Source organism: Cinclus cinclus, chromosome 14 (genome assembly GCF_963662255.1).
Source record: "Cinclus cinclus chromosome 14, bCinCin1.1, whole genome shotgun sequence".
In the NCBI taxonomy this organism is placed as follows: Eukaryota; Metazoa; Chordata; class Aves; order Passeriformes; family Cinclidae; genus Cinclus; species Cinclus cinclus.
In genome coordinates, this window is record NC_085059.1 from 17857433 (window position 1) to 17880461 (window position 23029).

General features: G+C 53.6%; 4 protein-coding genes across 7 annotated transcripts; 2 read left to right on the plus strand and 2 right to left on the minus strand.

The window, feature by feature from the left end:
- The first annotated feature begins 234 nt into the window (after positions 1-234).
- Positions 235-1285, plus strand: CPLX2 (complexin 2). The gene is made up of 3 exons (XM_062502345.1): positions 235-265; positions 741-916; positions 1088-1285. Exons 1-3 carry the CDS (start codon positions 235-237, stop codon positions 1283-1285), a joined length of 405 nt encoding a protein of 134 aa, XP_062358329.1.
- A 2272-nt stretch (positions 1286-3557) lies between these two features.
- THOC3 (THO complex subunit 3) lies at positions 3558-6952 on the minus strand. Its single transcript, XM_062502332.1, has 6 exons — positions 6682-6952; positions 6165-6321; positions 5270-5474; positions 4772-4933; positions 4582-4682; positions 3558-4268 (listed from the first exon to the last, which is right to left on the minus strand). Exons 1-6 carry the CDS (start codon positions 6862-6864, stop codon positions 4105-4107), a joined length of 972 nt encoding a protein of 323 aa, XP_062358316.1. The 5' UTR covers positions 6865-6952; the 3' UTR covers positions 3558-4104.
- Positions 6915-16856, plus strand: SIMC1 (SUMO interacting motifs containing 1). 3 transcript variants are annotated; one of them, XM_062502329.1, is made up of 10 exons: positions 6915-7100; positions 8480-9199; positions 9385-9605; positions 10203-10272; positions 10667-10812; positions 11283-11447; positions 11912-12040; positions 13003-13159; positions 13238-13322; positions 14604-16856. In XM_062502329.1, the coding sequence occupies exons 1-10, from the start codon at positions 6999-7001 to the stop codon at positions 14822-14824; spliced, it is 2016 nt and encodes a 671-aa protein (XP_062358313.1). In that variant the 5' UTR covers positions 6915-6998; the 3' UTR covers positions 14825-16856. The 3 variants fall into 3 exon arrangements, with proteins under 3 accessions (XP_062358313.1, XP_062358314.1, XP_062358315.1); XM_062502330.1 differs by having other exon boundaries at positions 9388-9605; XM_062502331.1 differs by lacking the exon at positions 6915-7100 and adding an exon at positions 7647-7733.
- KIAA1191 (KIAA1191 ortholog) lies at positions 15700-22780 on the minus strand. 2 transcript variants are annotated; one of them, XM_062502334.1, is made up of 7 exons: positions 22654-22780; positions 22387-22577; positions 20958-21081; positions 19649-19773; positions 18377-18483; positions 17943-18079; positions 15700-17486 (listed from the first exon to the last, which is right to left on the minus strand). In XM_062502334.1, the coding sequence occupies exons 1-7, from the start codon at positions 22679-22681 to the stop codon at positions 17281-17283; spliced, it is 918 nt and encodes a 305-aa protein (XP_062358318.1). In that variant the 5' UTR covers positions 22682-22780; the 3' UTR covers positions 15700-17280. The 2 variants fall into 2 exon arrangements, with proteins under 2 accessions (XP_062358318.1, XP_062358317.1); XM_062502333.1 differs by having other exon boundaries at positions 15700-17489.
- Between the last annotated feature and the right edge of the window lie 249 nt (positions 22781-23029).

Here is a 23029-nt window from a genome sequence, read left to right on the forward strand (position 1 = left end):
TCACTGTCTGCCTGCAGACCCCAGAACCTCCCTCTGCCCATCCTGGAAAGCATTTGGGCTGAGGATGCAAAGTGCAGCCCCAGAGATCATTCCATCCCTCAGCCTGGGCAGTAGGGAACCTTGGCATCCCCAACTCTGTCCTTCTCTGCCTGCACAGGTGGCCCAGGTCAGCAAGCCCAGACAGCAGTGGATGAGTGCTGGGCACTGGCCTAGCCACACGCACACACCGGCACCATGGACTTCGTCATGAAGCAAGCGCTGGGCGGTGAGTGGGAGCTGTTCCCCCCTCAGGGTCCCTCCTCCGGGAGCAATGCTGGCCCAGCATTGCACTAGTGCATGCAGTGGGAAGGACATGGCAAGGGGACAGAGTCACACAGAGAGCCACCAGCAGTCGGGAACTGCTGTTGGAGCCTTCCAGGTTTCCCATTTCCAGTGCCGTCAGTGGCTGGCTGGGGAATCCTGGCTCTTCTGCCACTAGGTGGGATTCCCCAGCGGGTCCTCTGGGTGCTGAAGAAGGAGCTGCTGGCGTCTCCCCCAGCTGACACTGAACTAGGGCAGAACAGCCAGCCTGTGACTCCCCATCCCCACAGCCTCCCGAGCCCATCTGCAGCTCACTTCGGCACAGGTGGCCCAGGGGATGTCCCAGGTCCTCCTTGCCCTCCCTGCTGCTGCAGGGGCTTTGGCTGCAGCACCTGGCTGCAGCTTCCTTGGGGACCAACCAAGGATCTTGTTATGTGCAGGGGCCACCAAGGACATGGGGAAGATGCTGGGGGGTGAGGAGGAGAAGGACCCCGATGCGCAGAAGAAGGAGGAGGAGAGGCAGGAGGCCCTGCGCCAACAGGAGGAGGAGCGGAAAGCCAAGCACGCCCGCATGGAAGCGGAGCGGGAGAAAGTCCGGCAGCAGATCCGTGACAAGGTGGGCACACACCTCCCCTGTGCCCGCCCCTGCCCGTGGCAGCCGGGGTGGGGCTGGGACAGGGAGCCGGCATGGCCGGGAGGAGGGTGGCCCAAGTCGGTGGCAATGGGCACGGGGCACAGCGCAAGCAGTGCCCACTGCCTGCCCTGCTGAGAGCCTGTGTCCTCTCAGTACGGGCTGAAGAAGAAGGAGGAGAAGGAAGCAGAGGAGAAAGCTGCTCTGGAGCAGCCATGTGAGGGCAGCCTGACGCGCCCCAAGAAGGCAATCCCAGCAGGCTGTGGGGATGAGGAAGAGGAGGAGGAGGAGAGCATCCTGGACACCGTCCTCAAGTACCTGCCTGGCCCGCTGCAGGATATGTTCAAGAAGTAACAGCACCGTCAACCCTGCCATAGGGTGCTGGGGCACGGGCGCCCTCTCTCCTACAACTCCTCCATCAGTTCCCTTGGCCCCGGAGAGGGTGTCCCGACACCCCCTCCCATCCCCTCCTACCCTGTCCCCCAACCAAACCAAAAGCCCGCCCCGTCCCGTCCAGGCAGGGCCCCCCCACCACGCCAAAGGGGAGCAGCCCTGGCCGGACAGGGCGAACCGGGACCAAATGCACTGATGTAACCTCGCGGCAGGCTAGGGGCATCCAGGCCCTACCGGCCCCCCCGGGGTGGCTCCTCGTGCCCCCTGCCCCTTCTGTTCTCCCAGGGGACCCCAGTAAGGCCTCTGCTCGCCTGCCCTCGTCCCCAACACTGCCATCCCCCTGCCCCCTCCCGCCCTGGGCCAAGCCCAAAGCACAAAGCCAGGCGCCCTGCCCGCAGCTCCCCCATCCCCGGTCGTCGGGCACGGGGGTCCCCCGGGGCTGCCCGGTGTGCCCCTGCATCGGGGGGTTGGAGGGGACCCCCCCCTCCCCGCATCTCTGGCCCCATAGTTAAAGCCATATCAGTTAGACTGCAATACTTCAGCACCGGGAGGAGTGGGCGCCACGCTCCGCCGACCGTGTACAAAGGCACGCGCGGGGCAGGGACCCCCCTGCCTCGTCCCCCCGTCCCCGCCGCTCGCTCGTCTGTGTCTTGGCCCCGCTGGCCCCCGTTCTTGCATTAGTGTCTCTGTGCCAGGGTGCGCCCCATCGCTCCATGCGTCCTCGTGTCCGCTGCTCAGACTCCCCCCCCCGAGTCCCCACTGTCCCCGGGGGCCACCCGCGGCACCCCTCGCCGTGCTGCTGGGACCCCCACTCTGCCCCCTGCAATAAAGCCAGCGTGGGGCTGAGGGCTGCCGGGCCAGTCCCGGGCTGGGAGTACCCGGCTGCCCTCACCTGATGCTGGACACATGGGTACCCAGGCCTGGGAAGGCATCCCTGGGCAAGCGCCCCGGGATGTCCCAGGAGCTGCTGCTTGCACCCCAAAGGGGCGAGGCAGGGGCACACCCTCATCCCGATCTGTCTCTTGCCGCACCGTGCTCCCCCCTCCTTGTGCTCCCTGAGCCACGGCCCCCAGCTGCTCACCAGGGCCCTCCTAGGAGGTGGCGGGCAGCTCGGGGCCCCACAGACATGCTGTGACCATCCTGCTCGAACTAGTCTTTGACAAACTAAAAAATAAAGGGATTTGTACATTGCTCCAGCCTCTTCTCATCCATTGCTTTCCTGGGCCCCCATGTCAGCTCCCTCACCCCACCAACCTCAGGGTTGCTATCCAGCAGCTCATCACACATGGGCTGGCCCCTGCCAGGCTTGTACAGGTGCAGGAAGCAACCACATGTGGCTCCCAGAGTCCTACTAATTCCTGCTGCCTCCCTACTCCAGGGATGCCTACTACAGGCATCTGTCCTCTCTGGGGCTGCAGATAAGACAAAAAGGATGTCCCACAGACACAGCATGAGCGTTTCTCCCCCTTCCCCTTGACTCCAGGACTTCCCTCACTGAATGACTGGGGACACCCAAGGGTCCAAGGGCTGCTTCTGAGGGGTCACAGCCTTCCACCACCCCAAGAGAGAAGCATGAGGCTGTGGGCATGGGCCACCTCCTGCCCCCACACCAAGGCAGAGGCTCTGGCAGTGCCCAGGCTTGGCACAGCTTGGGAGGCTTCAGCCTGGTGCCAGCCTTGATTCTGACTGATGTGCTACCATTTACCAGCAAAGAGCTCAGCTGTTACCCAGGCGTCATCAGCAGAGCAGTCACCCAGAAAAGCTTCTGTCAGAAGGAAATATGAGGGTAGAAAACAGCAGAGATCTCGCAGGCAAGGTCTCCATCACAGGCAGGCTGTGCCCAGTGACCTGGCACGACAGTGCAGGTGGGGAGAAATTGCCACAGCCCTTCCTGGGTAGCAGGGACAGGGCAGAGGAAGGGCTGTGCTCGGTGCTGGTGGCCATGGCATGGAAGCAGCAGCGTCCTCCATGTCCCCATCGCAGCAGGGTCCCCGCTGTCACCTGTCCCCACGGTGGGGACGCAGCGCCCCCTGGTGTGGTGACAGCGCAGGACAGGGGACACAGAGAGCGGGGACAGGCAGCGGGGACAAGAGGGACAATCCTCCACAGACCCCTCTGCCAGGGCCTTGCTATGGCCGAGGGAAGGAAGCAGGGGAAGGGAGAGCAGCTCAGCACCCTCCTTCTTCCCCCTCCAAATAGCCACAGGCACCTTCATTAAGGAAGAGGATTTATCAAAATTAGAAAAAGACACCACAAATATTTTTAAAAGGCCCCATCTGGGAAAACATCTACCAGTTCAACCCCCTCCCCCCACCCCTCATTGCCCCAGCACAGAGAAGGGACATGGGATATCTGGGAGGGGGAGAGGCAGGCTATGCTCCCACAGCTGCCCTTGCCACCAGGCTTTTGGAGACAAGGGGACAGTCACATATCTCATCACTGCTGCGGAGCCTGGTCAAAACAGAGCTCCTCCCATGGGAGGCTCCTCAGCAGTCACCTTCAGTGACTGATTTTCTTTGGCCACTTGCCTTTGGAACAAGCCCCCCACACCCCAGAGAGGAGGTGGCAGAGGGGGACCCTGCCAGCATCCCCCCGTTCTCCCCAGCACACAGCTGCCTGTTTGTAAAAGCTCCCAAGAGCAGGACACACCGAGCTGAGCCCAAGGTCAGAGCCCTGCCAGGCTGGCAAGGAGATGAGCCAGTTCCTTGCTCCACCTATGCTATCCAAGCTCCCACCCCTGAGAGCAGTCAGGTGTTGACTCCCTGGGTGCAGCAGCTTCATCAGGAGTCGTTGGGGAGCCCAAAAAGCTTGACAGTGCCAGCCTCCCTGCTGCTGTCGTATTTGCCATCTTTGTCATCACAGGCGAAGGCCAGCAGCGGCCTCTTCGGGTGCCAGGCCACTGTGAAGGTGGGGGACTCACACTGCACCTCCCAGAGCTTCTCTCCTGCATGGAAAAGAAGCCACATCAGCCCCCTCTGCTTCTCACCTCCCCAGAGCCAAGCACCTGCTGCTTCCCTCAGCAGAGAGGAGAGGCAGCACAAACGCTGCTCCAGCGCCTTTTAGTCACCCAGTGACAAGGTACAGATACAACAGGCATGTCTGCCACAGACTACTGAGGCAGAGGCTCCCCCTCATGGCACTCTGCTCTGCACAGGGAAGTTCTTCTTTAGCAGGTGGATTCTCCCTGTGTCCTCCCAGGTCCACCAGCACTTCTCCATCCAATTCCCTCCTTGCTGTTCCCCAAAATAAACGATTACCTGTCTCCACCTCAGCAATGTCAATGAAGTGATCTTCTGATGCCGAGGCCAGCATCTTCCCATCATGGCTAAAGCTCAGCGTCCGCACAGGCCAGTCAAGCCTGCAGCAACCGAGAGGAGCAGACAGTGAGGGACTGCCACCACAGCCCCCAGAGAGGGGGGAAAACAATTTTGGGACAGCTCTACCTACCTGGAGAAGCATCTGACACACACCAGCTCATCCACATCCCAGAGGCTGACCAATGCATCAGCACTGCCTGTGGCAAAGTACTTCCCCATGGGATCGAACTTGATGCAGATGCAGTTGGAAGGATGGGCGTTGATGGACTGGATGGGTTTCAGCTCTGGGTAGCTGCGGAGGTGAAGGGAGAAGGTAGGGAGCAGTGAGAGAAGCACAGGGATTCCCTAGAGCAGGGCAGGCATAAGACGCACCAGGACTGGAAGCAAATGCTGCCAAGGCAGGAGACAATGAGTGTCCAGTGAATGAGGCAAAGCATCGGGGACCATTTTGGGGAGCTGAGTCCAGTCCACAGCTGTGGCAATCTCAGCTCCAGGCAAGCTCATTCCCACCAGAGGGCAGGGGATTGCTGGGATGTGGGGCTCGGGTTTCCCAAAAGCAGCAAAGGCACTTGCAAATGACTGCAGCCAGTCCAGACACCTGGCTCACCAGCAGCCATGGGCTACCTGCCTGAGGATGTTGATGCAGCCATTCCCATTGGTGAGGAAGAACATGTTGTTATCGTTGTTCCACGAGATCTCGTTCACCTCAAACTTGAACTGTTCCTCAGCTTTGGAGCGATGAGTCTTGGCATCAATGAAGGTGACCACATCATCCTTGTTCCCTACAGCAATGGTCTGTCCATCAGGGCTCCAGCAGATGTTGATGTTCTCACCTGAAGGGACAGAAAGGCAGCAGGTCCCACTTCCACTCCAAACCATTCCCAAATGGGAAAGACTGCCAGTTCTTCACTCTAACACACAAACCCTGCACAGTAGCTATGCAGTTAAACCAAACTTGTGAGAAGTACAGCTTGGAAACAATATGCCACACCCCATTTCAGCCGAGATGTGACCACAACAATCACCTACAAGGTCAAGCCAAAGATCCCCTAAATCCAGTCATCTCTGAGATCCAGAAAAAGCAGAAGCCAAAAATAAATGCCTTTGAATAAAGGTAAGAAGATGCAGGTTGCTGTTACACAACCTTACAATGCCATTCCCAGACCAAACAACTCAAAACTAGACACTTCCAAGAGCAGAGATGGTATTTGGGTTAAGCATCACATGAATTCGAATTGTTTTTCTGAATCCACACAAACTATTATTTCCACCATGGCTCTCTGCTTTTCCCCAGTCCCCATCCTTACACCCCACTGACTCCAGAGACAAGTACAAAGGACATTTTAACAGTCAGCACCATATTTCAGTAGTTCTACCAGTCCTGACCCCACACTAAATCAACTCTCACACGATGAGTGCAACACAAACATAAAGCAGTTAGCAAAGATGTCCCGACCAGAAATAACCACAGGAAAGGTCCAAGGCTCTGTGCCACTGCAGATGAGTCCCCTGCAGGGACTCACCTTTGGTGTTAACAGTGGCGATGCACTTGGTGGTGCGGACATCCCAGATGCGGATGGTTTTGTCCCCTGACGCTGTGACGAAGAGGTCAGGGTTGCTGGGGTGCCAGCAGAGCTGATCCACGCTGTCCCCGTGGCCCCGGTAGTTGTTCTCTTTCACCTGGAGGGAGAGGGCAGGCGACGGGAGGATGTGGCCAGCTCTGCTCCCACTCCTGGCACACATTCCAGCACGCTGCATTCCCGCTGGGACCCATCAGGAGCCGCGCCCCGGGCCCCGCCGCCACCCCAGCCACGTCCCGCCCACGGCCGCCCAGAACAGAGTCCCCGCCAGGCACCGGCTCCCTTCCCGGCCTGCGCTGTGCCTGGCGATGCTCCTGTCCCGGTGCACACCGAGTACCCACCCCCAGGCCCGGTACCGACTACCGGGACACACTCCCGGTTCCGGATATCAGTCCAAGCACCCGCACCCGGGGTGTCCAAGGGCTCCCGGTGCCGATCCGCATCACCCGGGGGATCTCACCAGCCGGTCCTTCTCGAGCAAGAAGACGCTGGCGGTCTTGTCGAAGGAACCGGAGGCGAGGCGGCGGCCGCAGCAGCTCCAGGCTACCGAGTGCACCTTGGCGCCGTGCGCCGGGAACTCGCGGCTCCGCGTGTTGGCGCGGAACAGCTCCTGCATGGCCTGCACGTAGGGCGACACCGCCATGGCGGGGCCGCCGCCACCGGCACCGCGACCGCCGCGCGCGCCCCGCCCCGGCACCGCGCCTGACGCCACTTCCGCCGCCCTCCCGCGCCGGGCGCGGCCCCACCGGCGGAGCGGAGCCGCCGTCCGCCGCCGAGATGGACGACGGCGTGGTTCTCCTCAGCGATTCGGACTCGGAGGGCGCCCGCTCGCCGCCGCTCCAGCCCTGCCGCTCCCGCGACTCGCTGCCCGCCCCCGCCGTGAGTCCGCGGCTCCTACGGGCCGGGCTCGGCGCCGCTGCCCCACACAAGATGGTGGCGCCGCCATCGCGGGCGGCATGGCATCCCGCGATCGGACAAACAGCCTCGGGGGCAGTGGAGGGGGTGGGAGTGTGTTCCCCGGTCCCGTCCCGTCCCGCCCCAGCCGCATCCTCAGGGACTTCCCACCCTGTTCCCAGCCGGGCTCGGGTGCCAGCGGGCCTCTGCCGCCAGCAGAGCCCCATTCACAAGGCGTTCCCCCGGAGGGATCCCAGCCTCCTTGGCCATGTACCCTTAGAAAGAGCACGGTGCCTGCCATAGAGTGTCGCGGTGCTCTCGCTGCACCCCGAGAAGGGTCCGGCCCTGCAGGGAGCGGGATGCGGGTGCCGCCCGTCTCCCCCGTGCCGTTCCTCTGCGCTGTCCCGCTCCGCCGGCGGTTCCGGGCCGGTGAGGCCGTGCGGCGGCGGCGGTTCCGGGCACGAGGCCCAGGCCCGGACAGGGGAACGGTCGGTCCCCGTCCCCGCTCCGCTGTCCCGGGTCCTGAGGCGGTTGGAGCCCCGCATCTCTCGCCCTCCGCAGCTCCTCTTGTGTGCCGGAACCCGCTGGGCTTTGCCACCTCCTGGGAGAAGGCAGCAGGTCTGAGTCGGGGGGAGAAAATCGGATATAAATTGTCTGCTAAACGTGTTCTCTGCTTTGAGGTCCTGAGGGGGATTTTTTTTCCCCGAGAGCAAACAGGCCCTGACCCCTCCTGGGCCCACCAAAAGCTTGGGAAGTGCAGTGTCTGGCCTGCTCCTAGTGCAGGCACAGCTGCCTTCCCCTGCCTGCTCCTGCTGCCCCTCAGACCCTGCATCACCCAGTGTGGCCTGGGTGGGAATCCTCAAAGTCTCAGGGCTACACATTTTTCATTGGTACCATAGATCAAAAGGCAGCTTTGTTTCCTGCCACTCCTATTCTCCAAAGTGGGTGATGTGCCACAGAAGAGGCATCAGGGTTTGGATCTTTGTGCTGTTCCTACCAGTGCCTGGGTACAGGAGAGCTCCCTGTGTTTCCATCCCTCCCTGGACATACCAGCAGGACTGGCATTTACCTGTCGTGGGAAGGAGCTGAGCAGGCAGCCAGGTCTGCTTGGAGCCAAGGCCCGACAAGGACACGAGCCCTGAGAGCAGTGGGGAAGAGTCTGGGTTGAGCTCAGGCTCAGCTGTGCTGCCAGAGGAGGCTGATCCCCGAGCTCAGGGCCACAGGCCCCCTTGCACAGGCAGAAGGCTCTTTGCCCTGTTTTTTTAGGCCAGTGCCCTTTTCCCTTTTGGATTGGGGCTACAGGGCCACCATAGCTGAGGCACCTGGCAGGACAGGACATTGACATTGCTGCTCTGTCCCCACAGGAGATCATTGACCTGACCTGTGAGGATGCAAACACAGACCCAACACCATCAAGCAGCCTTACCATCATCGACCTGACTGAAGACATGTGCAGCCTTCTCCACTCCACTGTTGGTGCTGACCAGAACCCCAGAAACACTGCCCCAGCAGCACATACATCCCATCCCCAGCTCTGCCCCACCACAGAAGAAGAAATACAGGCAGTGGCAGAGCCAAGCGCTGCACCATCATCACTCAGCACTCCTGTGAAGCTCAGTTCCGCCACGGTCCCAGCAGAAACCACAGAGAACTGCAGCTGCCTTTCTCCTGTCTCTAGGCACCACAGCTGGAGCTCAGAGCAACATTCTGGCACTACCACCTTTAACAGCAACTTGGACTCACAGTTGGACTCAGACTGCCTGTCCCCATCTCCCCCCAGCCTGGACAGCAACAGCAGCAGGAAAGCTGATGGCCCAGAGGAAGATCCTCCCCAGCCCTGCCAGGAAAGGAACCTCCCCCCAAGGCTGAGCCCTGCCCCATCCATTCCTGTAACCCCAGAAAAGGCCCAAAGGTCTTTTCCAGAATCAAGTTATTTCCCACCACACCAACCAATCCAGCAAGCCACCCTGGCCAGGACTGACACTGACAGCAAGGCCTGGCTGGACAAACTATACAATTTCAGCAGGAATGGAGTCCAGCACCTTTTCCTCCAAGGCATAGTACCTGACAGGGAAACACAGCAGGTAAAGAGGGCTTGGAGTAGCGCCTGCAGTACAGGATGGAGCAAGGGCAGCCCCTGCTCCCCTTGTCCTTTGCCAGGCAGTCAGGGGCTCTGGTTATTGAAGTTCCCTTCACAGTGGGCCCCACATCACAGCTGGGATCCTCTGTGTCTGGGGAGCTTTCACCCATTGTCTTGTCTTGTACACAGCAGAAACCCAAGCTCATCCCCAGCGGGAAGCTGAGTATGGTGCACACCACCATGGAGGAGAACAGTCTGGAGGGCACCTTATATTTCCTGAACGAGTTTGTCTCCTGCCAGCATTGTCCCCCCAGAGAAATCATCTGCCACCTGATCAAACAGATGCTGTTGGACACCCACAAAGAGGAGATTCTGAGTGACATCTACACACTGCTGCTGAAGATCCAAATGTATGTGTTCCCTTTGTCCCAGGGCCCTGGGGCTGGCTAGGTGTTCCCAGGGTACAGACACCTACCGTAAGGTTTATTCTCTGTAGTGCTCACCACAAACAGGGAGTGATTTCCCCTATAACCCAGCATAATCCTCCTAGCAACACACACACACCCTGAGCTCTCTAAGGGTGGGTCAGAGACAGCTTGTGACAGAAGAGAGCCCCTGGGGACAGAAAAGTGTGTTTGCCTTGCCCTAAAGCACAGGTCTCATTCTTCACTGCTGTGACATGGCAGAAGTGCCTTCCCTGGGTTGCAGCAGTGGCAGCAGTGGCTGGAGCAGCTCCCTCAGTTCCCTTCAGGCTTCCCTCAGAGAGGTATGACATTTTATGAGGCCATGGACCTAGGAGTCCTGGATATCTCCATGGAGTATAGCCCCTGTCAGGTGCTTCCAAAAACTTAACGTGTTATGGGGACGGGAAAAGGTGAGGGCAAAGATGGAGAGAAGGCAGGAGAGGCACCTGAGAGAGTGGGGCTGGGAGTGGCTGGGGAAGGGCTAAGGGGCTCCAAGCAGAGGGTGAGGCAGTTCAGCACAAATAGACATGGCTGTCCTTGCAGGCTCCATCCAGCCAACATCACCACAGTGGGATGGGACTGGACACTGGTGAGATTCATCATGGAGGACCAGGTACTTGGCACAGTGTGTGTCACTTGGGGCAGGGATCATCCAGCCCACACTGCCTGAGGGTGAATGTTTCCTAAGTGCTTTCTGTGACTGTGCTCTGCTGCAGAGCTGGCCAGTTCAACAGCAAGTGCCAGCTGGGAATCCCACATTTATCCACAGTGCTCCCTTAACCCTCTGCACAGTTTTAGGCAGGTTGTCCCACTGAAGAAGGCACGGCAAGAGATAAGCCCTCTCTATGTCACAGCAATAGTGCAAATGGGGTCTTGCCTGAGCCAGGCAGCTCCTCTCACAAATACTTCTCAGTATGTACATCAGTCCATTTCCAAGACAGCCAGCTTCCCTGGTGTTCCTAAGCCTGTGGCCCCACCAGACTCACATGCTCTCCATCTACCTCCAGGAGAAGCCCCCTGGCCGGCTCCTCTTCCTGCAGTACATGGTACAGACTTTGGAAGATGACTTCCAGCACAATCTGAAGTCACACCAGCTGCAGAAGTCAATTGCCAAGAAAGTGCTTTCGTGCGACTTGTGTTTCACCAATGTCAAGTAAGGGACACCTCCTCCTCATTCTCTAACCAGAAGCTGAGAGGCAGGGGCTCAGGAAACACTTGTCAAGACTCAAGTCAAACTTTAAGACTTTCCAAGAAGCAGACAGGGGAGACAAAGGGAAATGTAGGGCTAACTATAGGGGCTAAGAAAAGATTTACAAAAGCAGACCACCAGAGATGATGCAAGGCCTTTCCAGTCATAATAGAGTGGGTTTTTCCAAGGCATGAGGTCAGATTTGCATTGCTCAGGACAGGAATGAGAAGAAGGCTGTCCTGTAGGCAAGCGTATAAATCAAGAGAGCTCCTGTGTTGAGCTGCTCAACAGAGCTACTCCCTTAACCTGTCCAAGTGGGTGGAACATACTTACTCTTCATTCTCAGGGCTTTTCCTCAAGCTCCAAGTGGATCTAGAGGTCAGAACACAACAAAACAAGGCACATCCCCAATAAAATTCTTGTTTCTGTCCCAGGGAAGTGGTCAAGTGGTTGGTGGCAGCAGTTACTGGAGTCGGGTTCTCCCAGCCCTTGGAGCAGCTGCAAGAAGCCAGGGCTGAACACAGCTCTTCTTCACCAAGGTTGGCCAGCACTCATACAGCTCAGACTGACCAGGCTCAGACATCTTTCTTCACCCAAAAGTAAGCTCCAGAATTCCAAACTCCCTTCTGGCATTATCATGGACCCAAGTCAGGCAGAAGCCCATCTCTCTCACTGTCAGTTCAGGGAAGCCAGGCTGTACCTGTGACCAGCTTTGTTAGTTCTTCTTTAGGTTAAAGACTTGATGAGCAAAAGACTCATCGGGTAAGAAACGGGCTCAGTGGCATCCTCTTGCATGCAGTCTTAGGCTGGAGCTTGCCCACAGCTCAGGCAGTCCCATGCTGCTCCAATACTCAGGAGAGCCACTGAGACCTCCTGAGGGTCAATCTGGAGATGAGCTTTGCTTGCAAAAGCATCAGTTTCAGAAGCCACCAGGAGATGCCAAACCTGGCCCACAGCATTGCCAAGCCCCTCACTGCACCAGGCTGAAGTAGGGACCAGCCCCAAGTCTTAGCTTGGCAAGCTGAAGGGCAGTGTCCCTGTGCTGACTCTCCCTCTCACCCAGGGTGATGCTCCTGCTCCAGCGGATGTTGTCCATGGCAGTAGAAGTGGACAGATCTCCCACCTGCAGCTCCCGTAAGATTGCAGACGACATATTCCCGTTCATACTGAATATCCCCCTGAGGAGCCAAAGGTGAGTGAAGCAAGGCATCTCTTGACTTTGTGAACAATTTATTCCCAATTTACATCCAAGTCTGGATGCAGAAAGTTCTACAGGGTATAGAAAGACAGGCCAGCCAGTAAGAGCATGACTGTGTCTCCCATGGAGATAGAACATCACCAGCTGAGCTTATGGGTTGCTGAAAACACATCCAGGTGATGTGTTGCTGAGAACAGTCAATGCTCTCACTTGTTAATGCTGTAACCTTAAAACTGTAAAGAGGGTCTGAAAAGCATCACTGTGCATTTGCACAGCCAAGCACTGGCAGACATCTCTGATTCTCATGGGCAACCAGGTAGTCAGAAATGTGATGCAGTTCCTACAGCTTTGCTTTTACATCCTTTGGTTGCTTCTTTAAGAAATGCAAATCTTAAACCAAAGCACAAGGGCATATAACTGGCTCTGGTGTAAGCAAGAGAGCACTAGGCCCTGAAGTGTTCCAAATCCACATTTCAATGCCCACCAAGCAGCCCTTCACACCCTTTCAGCAGAACTCTGTGCATACAGGAGGTATGACCAAGCCAAAACTACTCTAACCAAGCAGTCACTTTGCCCAGGACAGATATAGATCCATCTACTCCTGACCCATCACCCTTGCTTGGCTGGGCTGGGTCAGGGGTATGAGTCAGCAGGAATGAGCCATTGCCACACAGGCTGCTGGGCAGGGTGAAGTGAAGCAGGTCAGCTTTCTTTAGAGACTGTAGTCACTTCCAGCTGCTACAGGTCACACCTGAGGACAAAAACACAGCCATGGCCAAGCTGCATAACAAAGGTCTCACCACATCTGGTGGTCTTCCTTCCACAGCATGGCTGGGTAGCCCCTGCAGTCACCCCATATCTGCACTAGGTCAGCAGCACAGCAGGAGCATGCTGGAACAGTTGTCTCTCATCAGGCTGTGCTGCCTCAACCAAAGTAAATTTCTTTTGTGCTCCAGGGAAGCTTTATTAAACACCATGGAGAGCCAGCTCCTGCGCTGCAGACTGCTAGAGCTGTTATTCCAGCATAGTTGTGATGTGCCCACAACCTCGTCCATGTCTCTGGACAAGATCCTGTATTTCCTGAGCCACTCCTCCGTGCTGCCACAATTCCAGGTATCCAGCCCAATTTCTCCTTTGACTTGTTTTCCTCTGAGAAAACTTCTAACAACCAGATACTGTCTCCTGTCTTAGGATGAAACAGCAACATGGCAAAGGTGGGACGAGATGCTGCAATACTTGAGTTTGCTGCTGCTGAGTTACCAAAGTGTAAAACTGGGTAAGTAGTGTTTGTTCTGGCCCTAACAGTCTGTTAATGAATAGAACAGCCAAATTGCTCTTCCTCTTCTCATCACTCTTGGACTCATGGCCACTGAATCTTACAAAGACAGTGTGCCTCCATCCATGATAGTAACTACTCCCAGAAATCAAAGAAGTGATGTTGCATCAGTCAGAGCACCCACCTTGCTTTGTCAAGTTTAGTCCCTGCAAAATAGCTTTCTTCCTAAAGGAAGGAAGCACTTCCTAGCACTGGAAAGTACTCAGGAGGGTGCTTTGTACTCACTGTTGTCTAAGTTGCTGCACAGTGGGTGGAAGAATAGGAAGTAAAAGACAAATGGGTCAAAGAATATCCCAAGTTGGAAGAGAGACACAAGAAACATTGAGTTCCACTCCTGCACAGATACCCCATAATCCCACTCTGTGCTTGAGACAGTTCTTCAAATGCTCCTGGATCTCTGGGAGCCTTGGAGCCATGACCATTCCCTAGGGACCCTATTCTGTGCCCAACCACCCTGTGGGGGAAGAACCTTTTTCCTAATAGCAAACCTAAATATCCCTTGGCACATCTCCAGTCATTCCCTTGGGTCCTGTGACTGTCCTACAGAGCAGAGATGGCAGCTGCCCCTCCTGAGGAAGCTGTAGACCCCCAGTGAGGTCTCATCTGTCTCCTCCAGGCTGAACACACCAAGTGACCTAAGCCACTCCTCATGTGGCTTCCCCTCTAGACCCCTCACCATCTCTGAAGCCCTCCTTTGGGCAAGCCAGGGCACTTAGCAAACTGTGCAGGGAACACCACCCATAGCAGCCATGGAAAGAGCAGCAATTCTGACCCCAGGAGAGGGGCACAGTCATAAAACACTGTAAAACTCCATATTTTACCAGATGTGTCTTCCAACTTCAGGTGCTTTAGCCCAAGGTTAAGGCTGTCATGAATGAATGCAGAGGAATCCACCATCATACATGCAAAGGCTCACTCTCCCTGAAGCCCTAGACAATAACTGTTGTTGGGTTCTTTGGAGACTCCTTTGCAGCTCCCATTTTGCTATTCACACAGAAAAGGATTATATAAGCCTCGCCCTTTCTCCTGGACTCTGTACACATGCAGAATGAGCTCTAGGAGAGGCCAGTCCCTTCTTCACAAAGTCTTGTGCAGAACCATTGAGGCTAACAAGAGGATCAGCCCCATTTCCAGCACTGCTTGTGGCACACTGGGATCCATCCCAGCAGCTCAGGCAGCCCTTTGGGTGTTGCCTCTCCCCACCAGCATTTCCTCTTGCAGAACACCTGCGGACTGCTGTCAGTGACCGGATGGATTTGATTGCTCAGAAAGCCAAGCCCAGGCTCCAGGAAAGTGATGATATCAGCCAGCTGGATATTCACCTGAAGATGAATGACTTCATCAGCAGAATGCAGGAGACCCTGAAGCAGCCTTTTCCCCCCCAAATCCAGGAGAAATTGTTCATGTTGCAGGAGTTGTTCTACGTTGTCACTGCTGCCTGACAGAGACAGCCACTGCAGCAAGGGGGACAAAACTTCATATTCTCAATAGACAACCCCCCATCTCACACTGCAATTTCAGCATCATGGAGGTTGCTTAATACGCTTCTTTTGAAAGGTGTTTGGTTTAAATTGTCTCAGAATTTCCATTCAAGCTTGCCTCCTTGTACAGTTTTACAAAGCACTTTGTACACTTTAAAAAATGAGGTTTTTTTCATGTTTGCTAAGACTCATCTTGGTGCCAGCACTGCCCAAAGGAAGTCCAGAGCTCCCTTAGATCACACCATAAGTCCATGCTTTAACCCCAGCTTTCCCAACCTGTGAGATTCACCTGTGCAATCAGGACTACAGCAGCAGTTTGCACCTCAATACCTGAATCTGTTCCATGACTTTAGCTCAGCTTCCACTCTATGAGCACAGGGAACACCAGCATTCAGAGCTCAGACTTCCCCAGCCCAGGTGAATCGTGCTCCATTGGCAGTACTTTAAAGGGCAGCTAAAAGCACTGCAATAGCACCAAACCACAATTTCACAGAGGGGAACTGGGCACCTCTAGGGAAACACCAGCCTAGTTCCCACACCTGTGCCCACCTCCACAGTACAGGTGGAAACACAGCATGCAAGCAACAAGAGACAAAAATCTCTGGAGCATGGATTTGGATTGCTCAAGAAAACAGAGACTTCATGTTTAGTTTCATCTGCATGCGCTCTATGACAACTGATCCTGTCTCCCTGTGAAAAGGGAGTTTGTGTCCAAATATTTCACCTTACTGAGGTGCTGCCAGAGCCTTATTCATCAGAACCTTGACCCCACACACTCACTGGACAGCCCCAAATTTCTCCCACAGATGCTCTGCCAGCACCAACACACACTGGACCCTCAATTCCACAAGGATTTTATTGTCCTGTAACAAACAAAACAAAAACATACACATTAGGAGACTTGAATACAGTCAGCAAATAAATTAATGTCAAATGAGAGCCTGATTACCAAGGTGCAAACAAGTGGTGACAGAACTGCTGGTTTGGGTGGGGGACTTTCACACAACACATCACTGGCAGTGCTGCTGAAGCTTGAGAGAAAGCAGTGCTACAAAAGGTGCTGCTTCAGAGGGGCCAGCAGCCAGCCAAGGGAGCCAACCCTGTCTCACCCTCCAGGAGAGTGTTTGGTTTAAGAAGGCAGAAACCCTGGAGGTCAACAGTTACCAGCTGTTAAGTAACCTCTGTATAATGTCCTGGCAACAGAGAAGGTTCCACTTCCAGATGCAAGCCTCCTGCTGGCTGAAGCACTCTGCAACACAACTGTGAGATCAAGACCAGACCTGAGGAGACCCATTTGCCACAGCACAGGTGAGGATTACAGAGCAATGCTGCCTATCACACTTAAGGGATTAGATAGTAGCCAAGGGTTCCTTCCACTTTTCCTGAAAGCCAGTGTTAGCTGTTCCCAGGAACTGGTTCAGACTAGGTCAAGGATCACATCCAGCTGTACCTTGGCAGGGAGCTGTTAAGTTCAGCCTTGGTCTGCCCTCAGTCCTCCCCCAGCCCTGTAGAACACACTTAATGCTGATAAAACAAAATACCCTGTCTGAGAAGTGTTTCTGGTGTCTAATACATTCTACACAATTCTAGGGAAAACAATGAGCAAAACCAAATCAAGCAGCATCCAGAGTGCCAGAACACCTGCAAATCTGCTGTCTGGAATGCAGGACGGTGCTGTTTTGCAATATGAAGAAAGGAGGATTACTTGGTTCAAGCCATACCAGCTTTGGTTACTTCCACCTTGTCAGAGGAAGATGAAGAGTTGGAAGAAAAGGAAATTTGTCCTCCTTACTTCCAAGCTCCCATTCGATTCTGCTCCCTGCCTTTCCAATGAGATCTTAGAATGGTCACTAGTCCCTTTTCCCTTTAAAAAACATTGCAAGAACAAAAAACATGGTCACACTGGATAGTGAAGGGAGTGCCACATTTATACTGACCCACCACATACCCCATCTTCCTTCTGGCAGCTAATAGTCCAGTTTTCAGTCCTTGCTTGCTCACATCATTTACTGTTTGATCTCTTGACAAAACCAGTCCTCCTGTGGGTCCTTCAGCACCAAGCAAGACAAAATAATCAGATTCCAGGCATACAAGCCAGGTGCTCACACACCACATGGAATCCTGTCCAAAAAAAACATGGCACAGGGTTTCACTGTGGTGTGGTGTACTGGGAAGCACATCCAGAGCAACCTGGCAGCCCAAACTAGTGGGGTGGACAGGATGGTTTACGCTGGTTTAGGATTAGTGTAGGAGTTTTTCCAAGACTGGCTTTAGCAGAACTTTCAGCATAACAACTGTTTCTTTTTCTGAGATGAAGAGCTGGAAAAGGAGACTCTCCTACTTTACTTCAGCACATGGGACAGGGAAGTAGAGCCTAAGACACCCTGTAGCCTGCTAAAGACACTGGAAGCTTTCCTCTAGAACCCAGTAGGAGTGAGCACATTTAGATCCCGAGGTTTGATACTGTGGGAACGTGCAGCTTGTTTCCTCCCATCTGTGCCTGGAATGTCCATTTTTGGTGGCTTGAAGGTGACTGGATCCTCTGTCATCCTTGTAGCCTGAGCACGCATCAGCTCCATTGGGGATGGCTTCTGGGCACCCTTATAGGGCTGAATGGTAAATCCTGCTGATGAAAAAAAAAAAAATCACAGTAAAAACCACGAACACCAGTCAAACCCTTTTCCTACTGCTGCCAGGAGTGAGCAGTGTCACTGGCACTCAGCACCACAGACAGCCCATGCAAATTCCAGAAGCTTCATATCATCTGAAGCCTAGTCCACATCTGGGGCTGGCACTTCTAGTCCTGGCTGCATCACACATCAGCGAAAGAGTAAAAAGCTGTCACCTTCACACCCTGCCCCTCCCAGTGCAGCTCACTGCAAGTTATTTCTATTTCCATATCCCTGGCACAGGTTTTACCTAACTGCTCTATATTTCGGCACAGAAATTATATGACTAATGCACATTGCCAAGATGGTCCTGGCGAGGCAAGCAGGATAAGACTTCAGAAAGAGACAGCAAGTCTGTTGTGTGACAGTTCCCCCTTTGCTCTTGGCAAGGCAGATTTTCAGGGACATACCTGCATCACTGGCTGATTTCTGGAGAGCTCTGGGTCCAAAAAAGCTCCATCTTTCAGATGGCAATCTGTCCCCACCACCTTCCATAGCAAAGTCTGAGCCAGTGATAGAAGTAGAGGATCCCTGACTAAACCAACCCCTAAGGAAAAAAAATAATTGAGATGTTTAAAACAGAATAAATACTTCAAATGACCCTCACTATGCCAGGAATTTTTCTTGTAGTTAAAAGGGACAATTTAAGAAATCTTAATAGGTTTGTTACCACCCAGGATAAAATATGCATGCTCAAGTTCCAAAGATTTCCAACATTTGGATTTATCCAACACTGATCCTCATCAGGCTCTAAATTCCACCCTGTACAGTCCTTCATAGGATAAGGTTATTTGTAGCAGCTCCCACCTCAGCAGCCTGTAGGAAACCAAAGGAGGCAGAGTACCTGTTTTTATGCCTGGGGGAGGAGTGGGGGGTGCTGCTTGGAGTGGACTGAGCAGAAGAATTCTGTTTGTCATCTTTTGTTGTCTCTCCATTCTGCATTTTTAGGTTCTGTCAGGAGAGGCAAGAAAAACAAAAGTAACAGCTTAAATACAGGACATAAGGAACAACACTCAGTTTTATTGTCACAACCAGACAACTGTTTCCATTACAGGTGATAAAGTGTCACCACACCTAAAGTTGTATCCAGTATTACAATACCTGCATACACTCCTTTAAGTTCCTCTCCAATCAAATATAAGCATTTTGAAAATTGACTTCAGGTTACAGGAAGGAATACCAGCACTCACAGGGAGGCTGTGGAGGCAGCAGAGCTCACTTCAGCTACCTGGTAACTGGTCTAAATGCCACAGCACCCATTTGTCTCCAGCACTTTTCAGAGCAACAAAGCTTTCAGTCCCACCAGTTCTCTAATGAGGATGAAACCAGTTCTCACAGAAGGTACAGGGTCAGGAATACCAGACCCTGTGAAGCAATGAGTGTACATCAGGATGGAAACACTACCTTCAAACAGAGATGAGCCTGGGCACAAAATAAACAGGAACTGGGTGTATGCAAAGCATGTTGTTACAAGCTGGACAGTACAAACTGAACTTTGAAGAAGTCATTTGAAGGGCAGTTACAGTTCAAACACAAAATACACAGGGTACCTTGTAATGTTTCCCGTGGCCATTCAAGCCACACTAATGCAATTCATCGACGCAGTTACTGAAACTTTGGCCTCGTGGGAGGACACTGGAAGAGTTGACTATTAAACTCCAACTGCAGAGTTTTTTTAAGAGCTCAGTAGCCCACAGTAACATGTTCATTCAAGACTTTTCAGCAAGACATCTGGTAACTTCCACAATGGAAATGCACAGTTTACAAGTTCTCTTTGAACACGCAGTTGCAGAAATCAACTGCAGGGCAACATTCAAAAGTACAGCAAGAAATTAAGATTGTGTAGGGCTGTCCCCACCTTGAAGGGGAACTATCATAGTTTGATATGACAGTGAAACATTACAGATTTCAGAAAAAAAAGTTGTTTCAAAACTACAAATGCTAATGTTAACTTTAAAATACAAGTGGGTAAACTTTCCTACACAACGAGCTAAGAGTCTTCAGAGGAAGCAGCTTAAGGAAAGTCTTGGCAACATGCTCCAAAAGTTTTGTCACCAGGTAAATATTAAACCAGACAAATTCTGCATAGAGCAATCCAGTGGAAAACAAGCCTTACGTGGACAGCCTCAGCCACTCGGTGGTACTTGGTCTCCTCAGTGGTGAGGCCTTTATGGGGTGTGTAGCCAGCTTCCCTCAGCCCTGCCTGCTGCTCAAAGCGCTGGATACTCTCCTGAGTCTGCTCTGGAACACACAAGAGCACAAATTCACACAGAAATGCCACCACAAGGAGTTCTAGCAAAGGCAGCTCCAGCAACTGAACACAAACCATTTTTTCATCACTCACACATTTTAACAGGCTGAGGCAGAAAGATGAACCTGGTGAGATATTCTGACTTGACAACTACCCTGAGACACAGGGCTGTCAGATGAGCAGTGATTTGTCCCAAATCACCAGATATGCCACAAATGCAACACCTATAATTAATCACATATCACCCCAGACACTGCATCACTCCTACTCACAACTTCATAAATCTAGGAGAACCCAATAAGTTGGACACTAAGTGGCCCATTGCATTCAAGGGAGTATTGCAGATCATGTTTTAAAGACTCCCAGTGATTTTAGATCAGGTAAAATAAGCTGCTTCAGCCAGATACAGAGCCAGCATCTAATACACTGATATCAACTTGTTCTGAAAAACATAAGCCCTTTCTCCAAACCCCAGGGTAAGAGGTTCACTCCCTAGTAGAACGAGGAGAAAAAAGGGATCAGAGCACAAAAAGGTGAGTGGAAAAGCCCACTGTCTTCTTTAAAACAGATAACACTTCCCACCTTATTTTCAGATCCCTGTTATTTGTAGCTGCTGAAAGAAGAGGCAGCACGGACATATTAACACAAATAATTCCTCTTATTGCAAAAGGGCACATAATCTCCGCAAACAAAACTGACCTGATTTTATTTTAAAGCACTGTGATTTATGTTTTGAAGTGTTGCAGTCAGCAAGGCAGCTGCTGCTATTAACAACAAAATTGCCAGCAAGTGCTCCATTAGCACAGTGTGTCAGCCCTCCTCACTACTTGGGTTAATGGTAGAGCTCTGCCTGTCATTCAGAAATAGCAAGTTAATAAGCAAACAGAGCATCAGCAGCCTCTGCACTCCAGTAACATGGACTGCAGTGTCCTGCCAGCAAACAACAAACTCTGCACTCCTTCCCCTGCCCCTGGAAACACAGAAAGCACCACACGTGGCCTATTCCCCAGTTCCTTGCTTCCTTCTAGAAACATCCCCTGAAAAAAAAACAAACAGCACCAGAGCAGAACCAGTCTGAACTCAGGAGTTCTCCAGGAATGACACTGAGTCATCACCAAGCTGGAGCACCCCCAGGCTCAATCCACACATGGGAGTGTAAGAAGTGAGTTCTTACTTGTGATGAGAGAGTTCATGATGACGTGAGTGGCCTTGGCCTTCACCACAGGCACCTTGTTCACACTTTCTGTGGATGATGAAGGCGTTATGACAGGTTTCATGTTGGCATCCCCTTCCTCATCCTGTGGGGAAGCAGCAGGGGACAGTTTTGATGGGAAAGTATCCCAGTACCTGGCCAGGACACATCTCTTAACTACAAAAGTGAGACAAGGCCATGCTGCTCTGGCAGCCAGCCTTCATCCCATGGGAGAAATCCCTACACTGCGCTCACTACAGCCCAGGAATATTGAGAACCTTAGAATTTATAGCACTGAACAAGCAACGCGCAGCCAGCATTTGAAAGCCTACCAGGCTCAGAACAAACAAGTTGTTAGTCCAAGTACAAAAAGGTCAACAGGAAAGAAACAAGAACATCTGGTCTTCTCTTAAATACAAGCTGAACTTCAAGGTCAACTGGGTAAAAGCACCAAGAGCACCTTCCACAGGCAGCTCAAGCACCAGCTGTTCACAGAATAACAAGAGTAGAGCCTGGAGTGAACCACTTGTTTTCCCACCTCATTCCTTGTATGTTTCTCATTCAGTGTGTCTGATGGTGACAGTTCTACCACTTACTAACCAGCAAAGAAACAGAAAATAAATGCTAGAAAACAAAATACCCAATGAAGCACTGATTTCCCTCCCACAAAACAGGAGTTCCCTGACTGGAGAGTTTACTTTTTGTACCAAACCACAACTTTCAGTTCTCTCCCACAAGAGATTTAAAAACCAAGGAGGTATAAAGTAGAAGTTAAGATCAAAGGGATGCAGAGCTACATACTTCCATCCAACAATATTTAGCTTAATTTCAAACTTAGGAAAAAAACCTCTAAATTTAAAAGGGCTGGTCCTGCACTCAAAGCATAGAATCCCAGAACGGTTTGGGTTGGAAGGGATCTTAAAGATCATCCAGTTCCAACCCCCTGCGATGGTAGGGGGACACTTTCCACTAGAGCAGCTTGTTCAGAGCTCCCGCCAGCCTGGCCTTCAACACTTCCAGGGATGGGGCAGCCACAGTTTCTCTGTGCAAACTGTGCCAGTGCCTTAACCACCCTTATTATAAAGGATTTACATCCAACCTAAACCACCCTTATACTCTAGTACAATTACACCTGGTTAGTGGGGATTTTTTTAACCACAAACACGGAGGAGACGCTCAGCACACGCTTGTCCCACCTACACCTGCATGTGCCCAGAGCAAGGCCAGGTAGCAGTGCCGGGCTCTGTCCCCAGCCCCTCCCGAGGGTCCTGCTGCGAGGGGAGGGGACAGCCCCAGCCAGGCAGGAGGGGTGTAAGGACAGGGGGGAGGCTCGGGAGAAGGAGGATTCCAAGAAAGGGATGCCAGAGCTGCGGGGTACCCAAGGACATGCCGGGTCCAGCCGGGTCGGTACCTTCGAGAGCTCCTGGTACTTGCGCTCGGGGATGACCGGCTGCTTCCAGAGCACGCTGGCGCACAGATCGGCGGGCGGCGGCGTCATGGGCGCCGTGTCCTCCAGGGCATCATCGTAGCTGAAGGCTCGGCGTGGAACACCGAGGGGCAGCGACATCCTGCCCGAGCGGGGCCCGCCGCCCGGCTCCAGCGCTGCGGAGAGAGCGCAGCACTCAGCCCCGCCGCCGCGCCCGACCGAGGCCGGCGGGGAGCGCGTGGGGAACCTTACCGGGAGCGTCGCGCTGCCCAGAGCTCATCGCAGGGGCTCAGCAGGGCTCGGTGAGGGGCAGCAGAGCCAAGGCCGGAGCGGCCATAGCGGAACCTCCGGGAGTCGCCACAGCCGGGGGTTGTTTACGCTTGCGGGGGCGCTCTTATAGGGGCGCGGTCTCGCGAGATGTGGTGGTTTCGCGTGGGGCACGCTGGGAGATGTAGTTCGGGGGAGAAGGCGGGATTACCGGAGAGGCGGGGCCGGGGCGGGTCCCCCGCGCACCCACGGCCCTAGTGGCGGAGTTGGGGTCCTGTCCTCCTGTAGAGGAGGTTGCTGAGTCAGTCCACAGGGCGCTACGTCCTGGAAAACCAGTCCTGGAAGCTGGCAAGCGCATCAG

What these genes read in the sequence shown, in the direction of transcription:
- CPLX2 (XM_062502345.1), top strand. Translation starts at nt 235, where the DNA reads ATGGACTTCGTCATGAAGCAAGCGCTGGGCG. An exon ending in CATGAAGCAAGCGCTGGGCG is followed by an intron (nt 266 to 740) that starts GTGAGTGGGAGC and finishes TGTTATGTGCAG; the next exon opens with GGGCCACCAAGGACATGGGG. An exon ending in GGCAGCAGATCCGTGACAAG is followed by an intron (nt 917 to 1,087) that starts GTGGGCACACAC and finishes GTGTCCTCTCAG; the next exon opens with TACGGGCTGAAGAAGAAGGA.
- THOC3 (XM_062502332.1), bottom strand. Translation starts at nt 6,864, where the DNA reads ATGGCGGTGTCGCCCTACGTGCAGGCCATGCAGGAGCTGTTCCGCGCC. An exon ending in TGTGTCAGATGCTTCTCCAG is followed by an intron (nt 4,683 to 4,771) that starts GTAGGTAGAGCT and finishes CGGTTGCTGCAG; the next exon opens with GCTTGACTGGCCTGTGCGGA. An exon ending in CATTGCTGAGGTGGAGACAG is followed by an intron (nt 4,269 to 4,581) that starts GTAATCGTTTAT and finishes TTTTCCATGCAG; the next exon opens with GAGAGAAGCTCTGGGAGGTG.
- SIMC1 (XM_062502329.1), top strand. Translation starts at nt 6,999, where the DNA reads ATGGACGACGGCGTGGTTCTCCTCAGCGATTCGGACTCGGAGGGCGCC. An exon ending in CTGACAGGGAAACACAGCAG is followed by an intron (nt 9,200 to 9,384) that starts GTAAAGAGGGCT and finishes TCTTGTACACAG; the next exon opens with CAGAAACCCAAGCTCATCCC. An exon ending in ACATCTTTCTTCACCCAAAA is followed by an intron (nt 11,448 to 11,911) that starts GTAAGCTCCAGA and finishes CCTCTCACCCAG; the next exon opens with GGTGATGCTCCTGCTCCAGC.
- KIAA1191 (XM_062502333.1), bottom strand. Translation starts at nt 22,681, where the DNA reads ATGAGCTCTGGGCAGCGCGACGCTCCCG. An exon ending in TGGGCAGCGCGACGCTCCCG is followed by an intron (nt 22,578 to 22,653) that starts GTAAGGTTCCCC and finishes CTCTCTCCGCAG; the next exon opens with CGCTGGAGCCGGGCGGCGGG. An exon ending in TCCCCCAGGCATAAAAACAG is followed by an intron (nt 18,080 to 18,376) that starts GTACTCTGCCTC and finishes TTTTTTCCTTAG; the next exon opens with GGGTTGGTTTAGTCAGGGAT.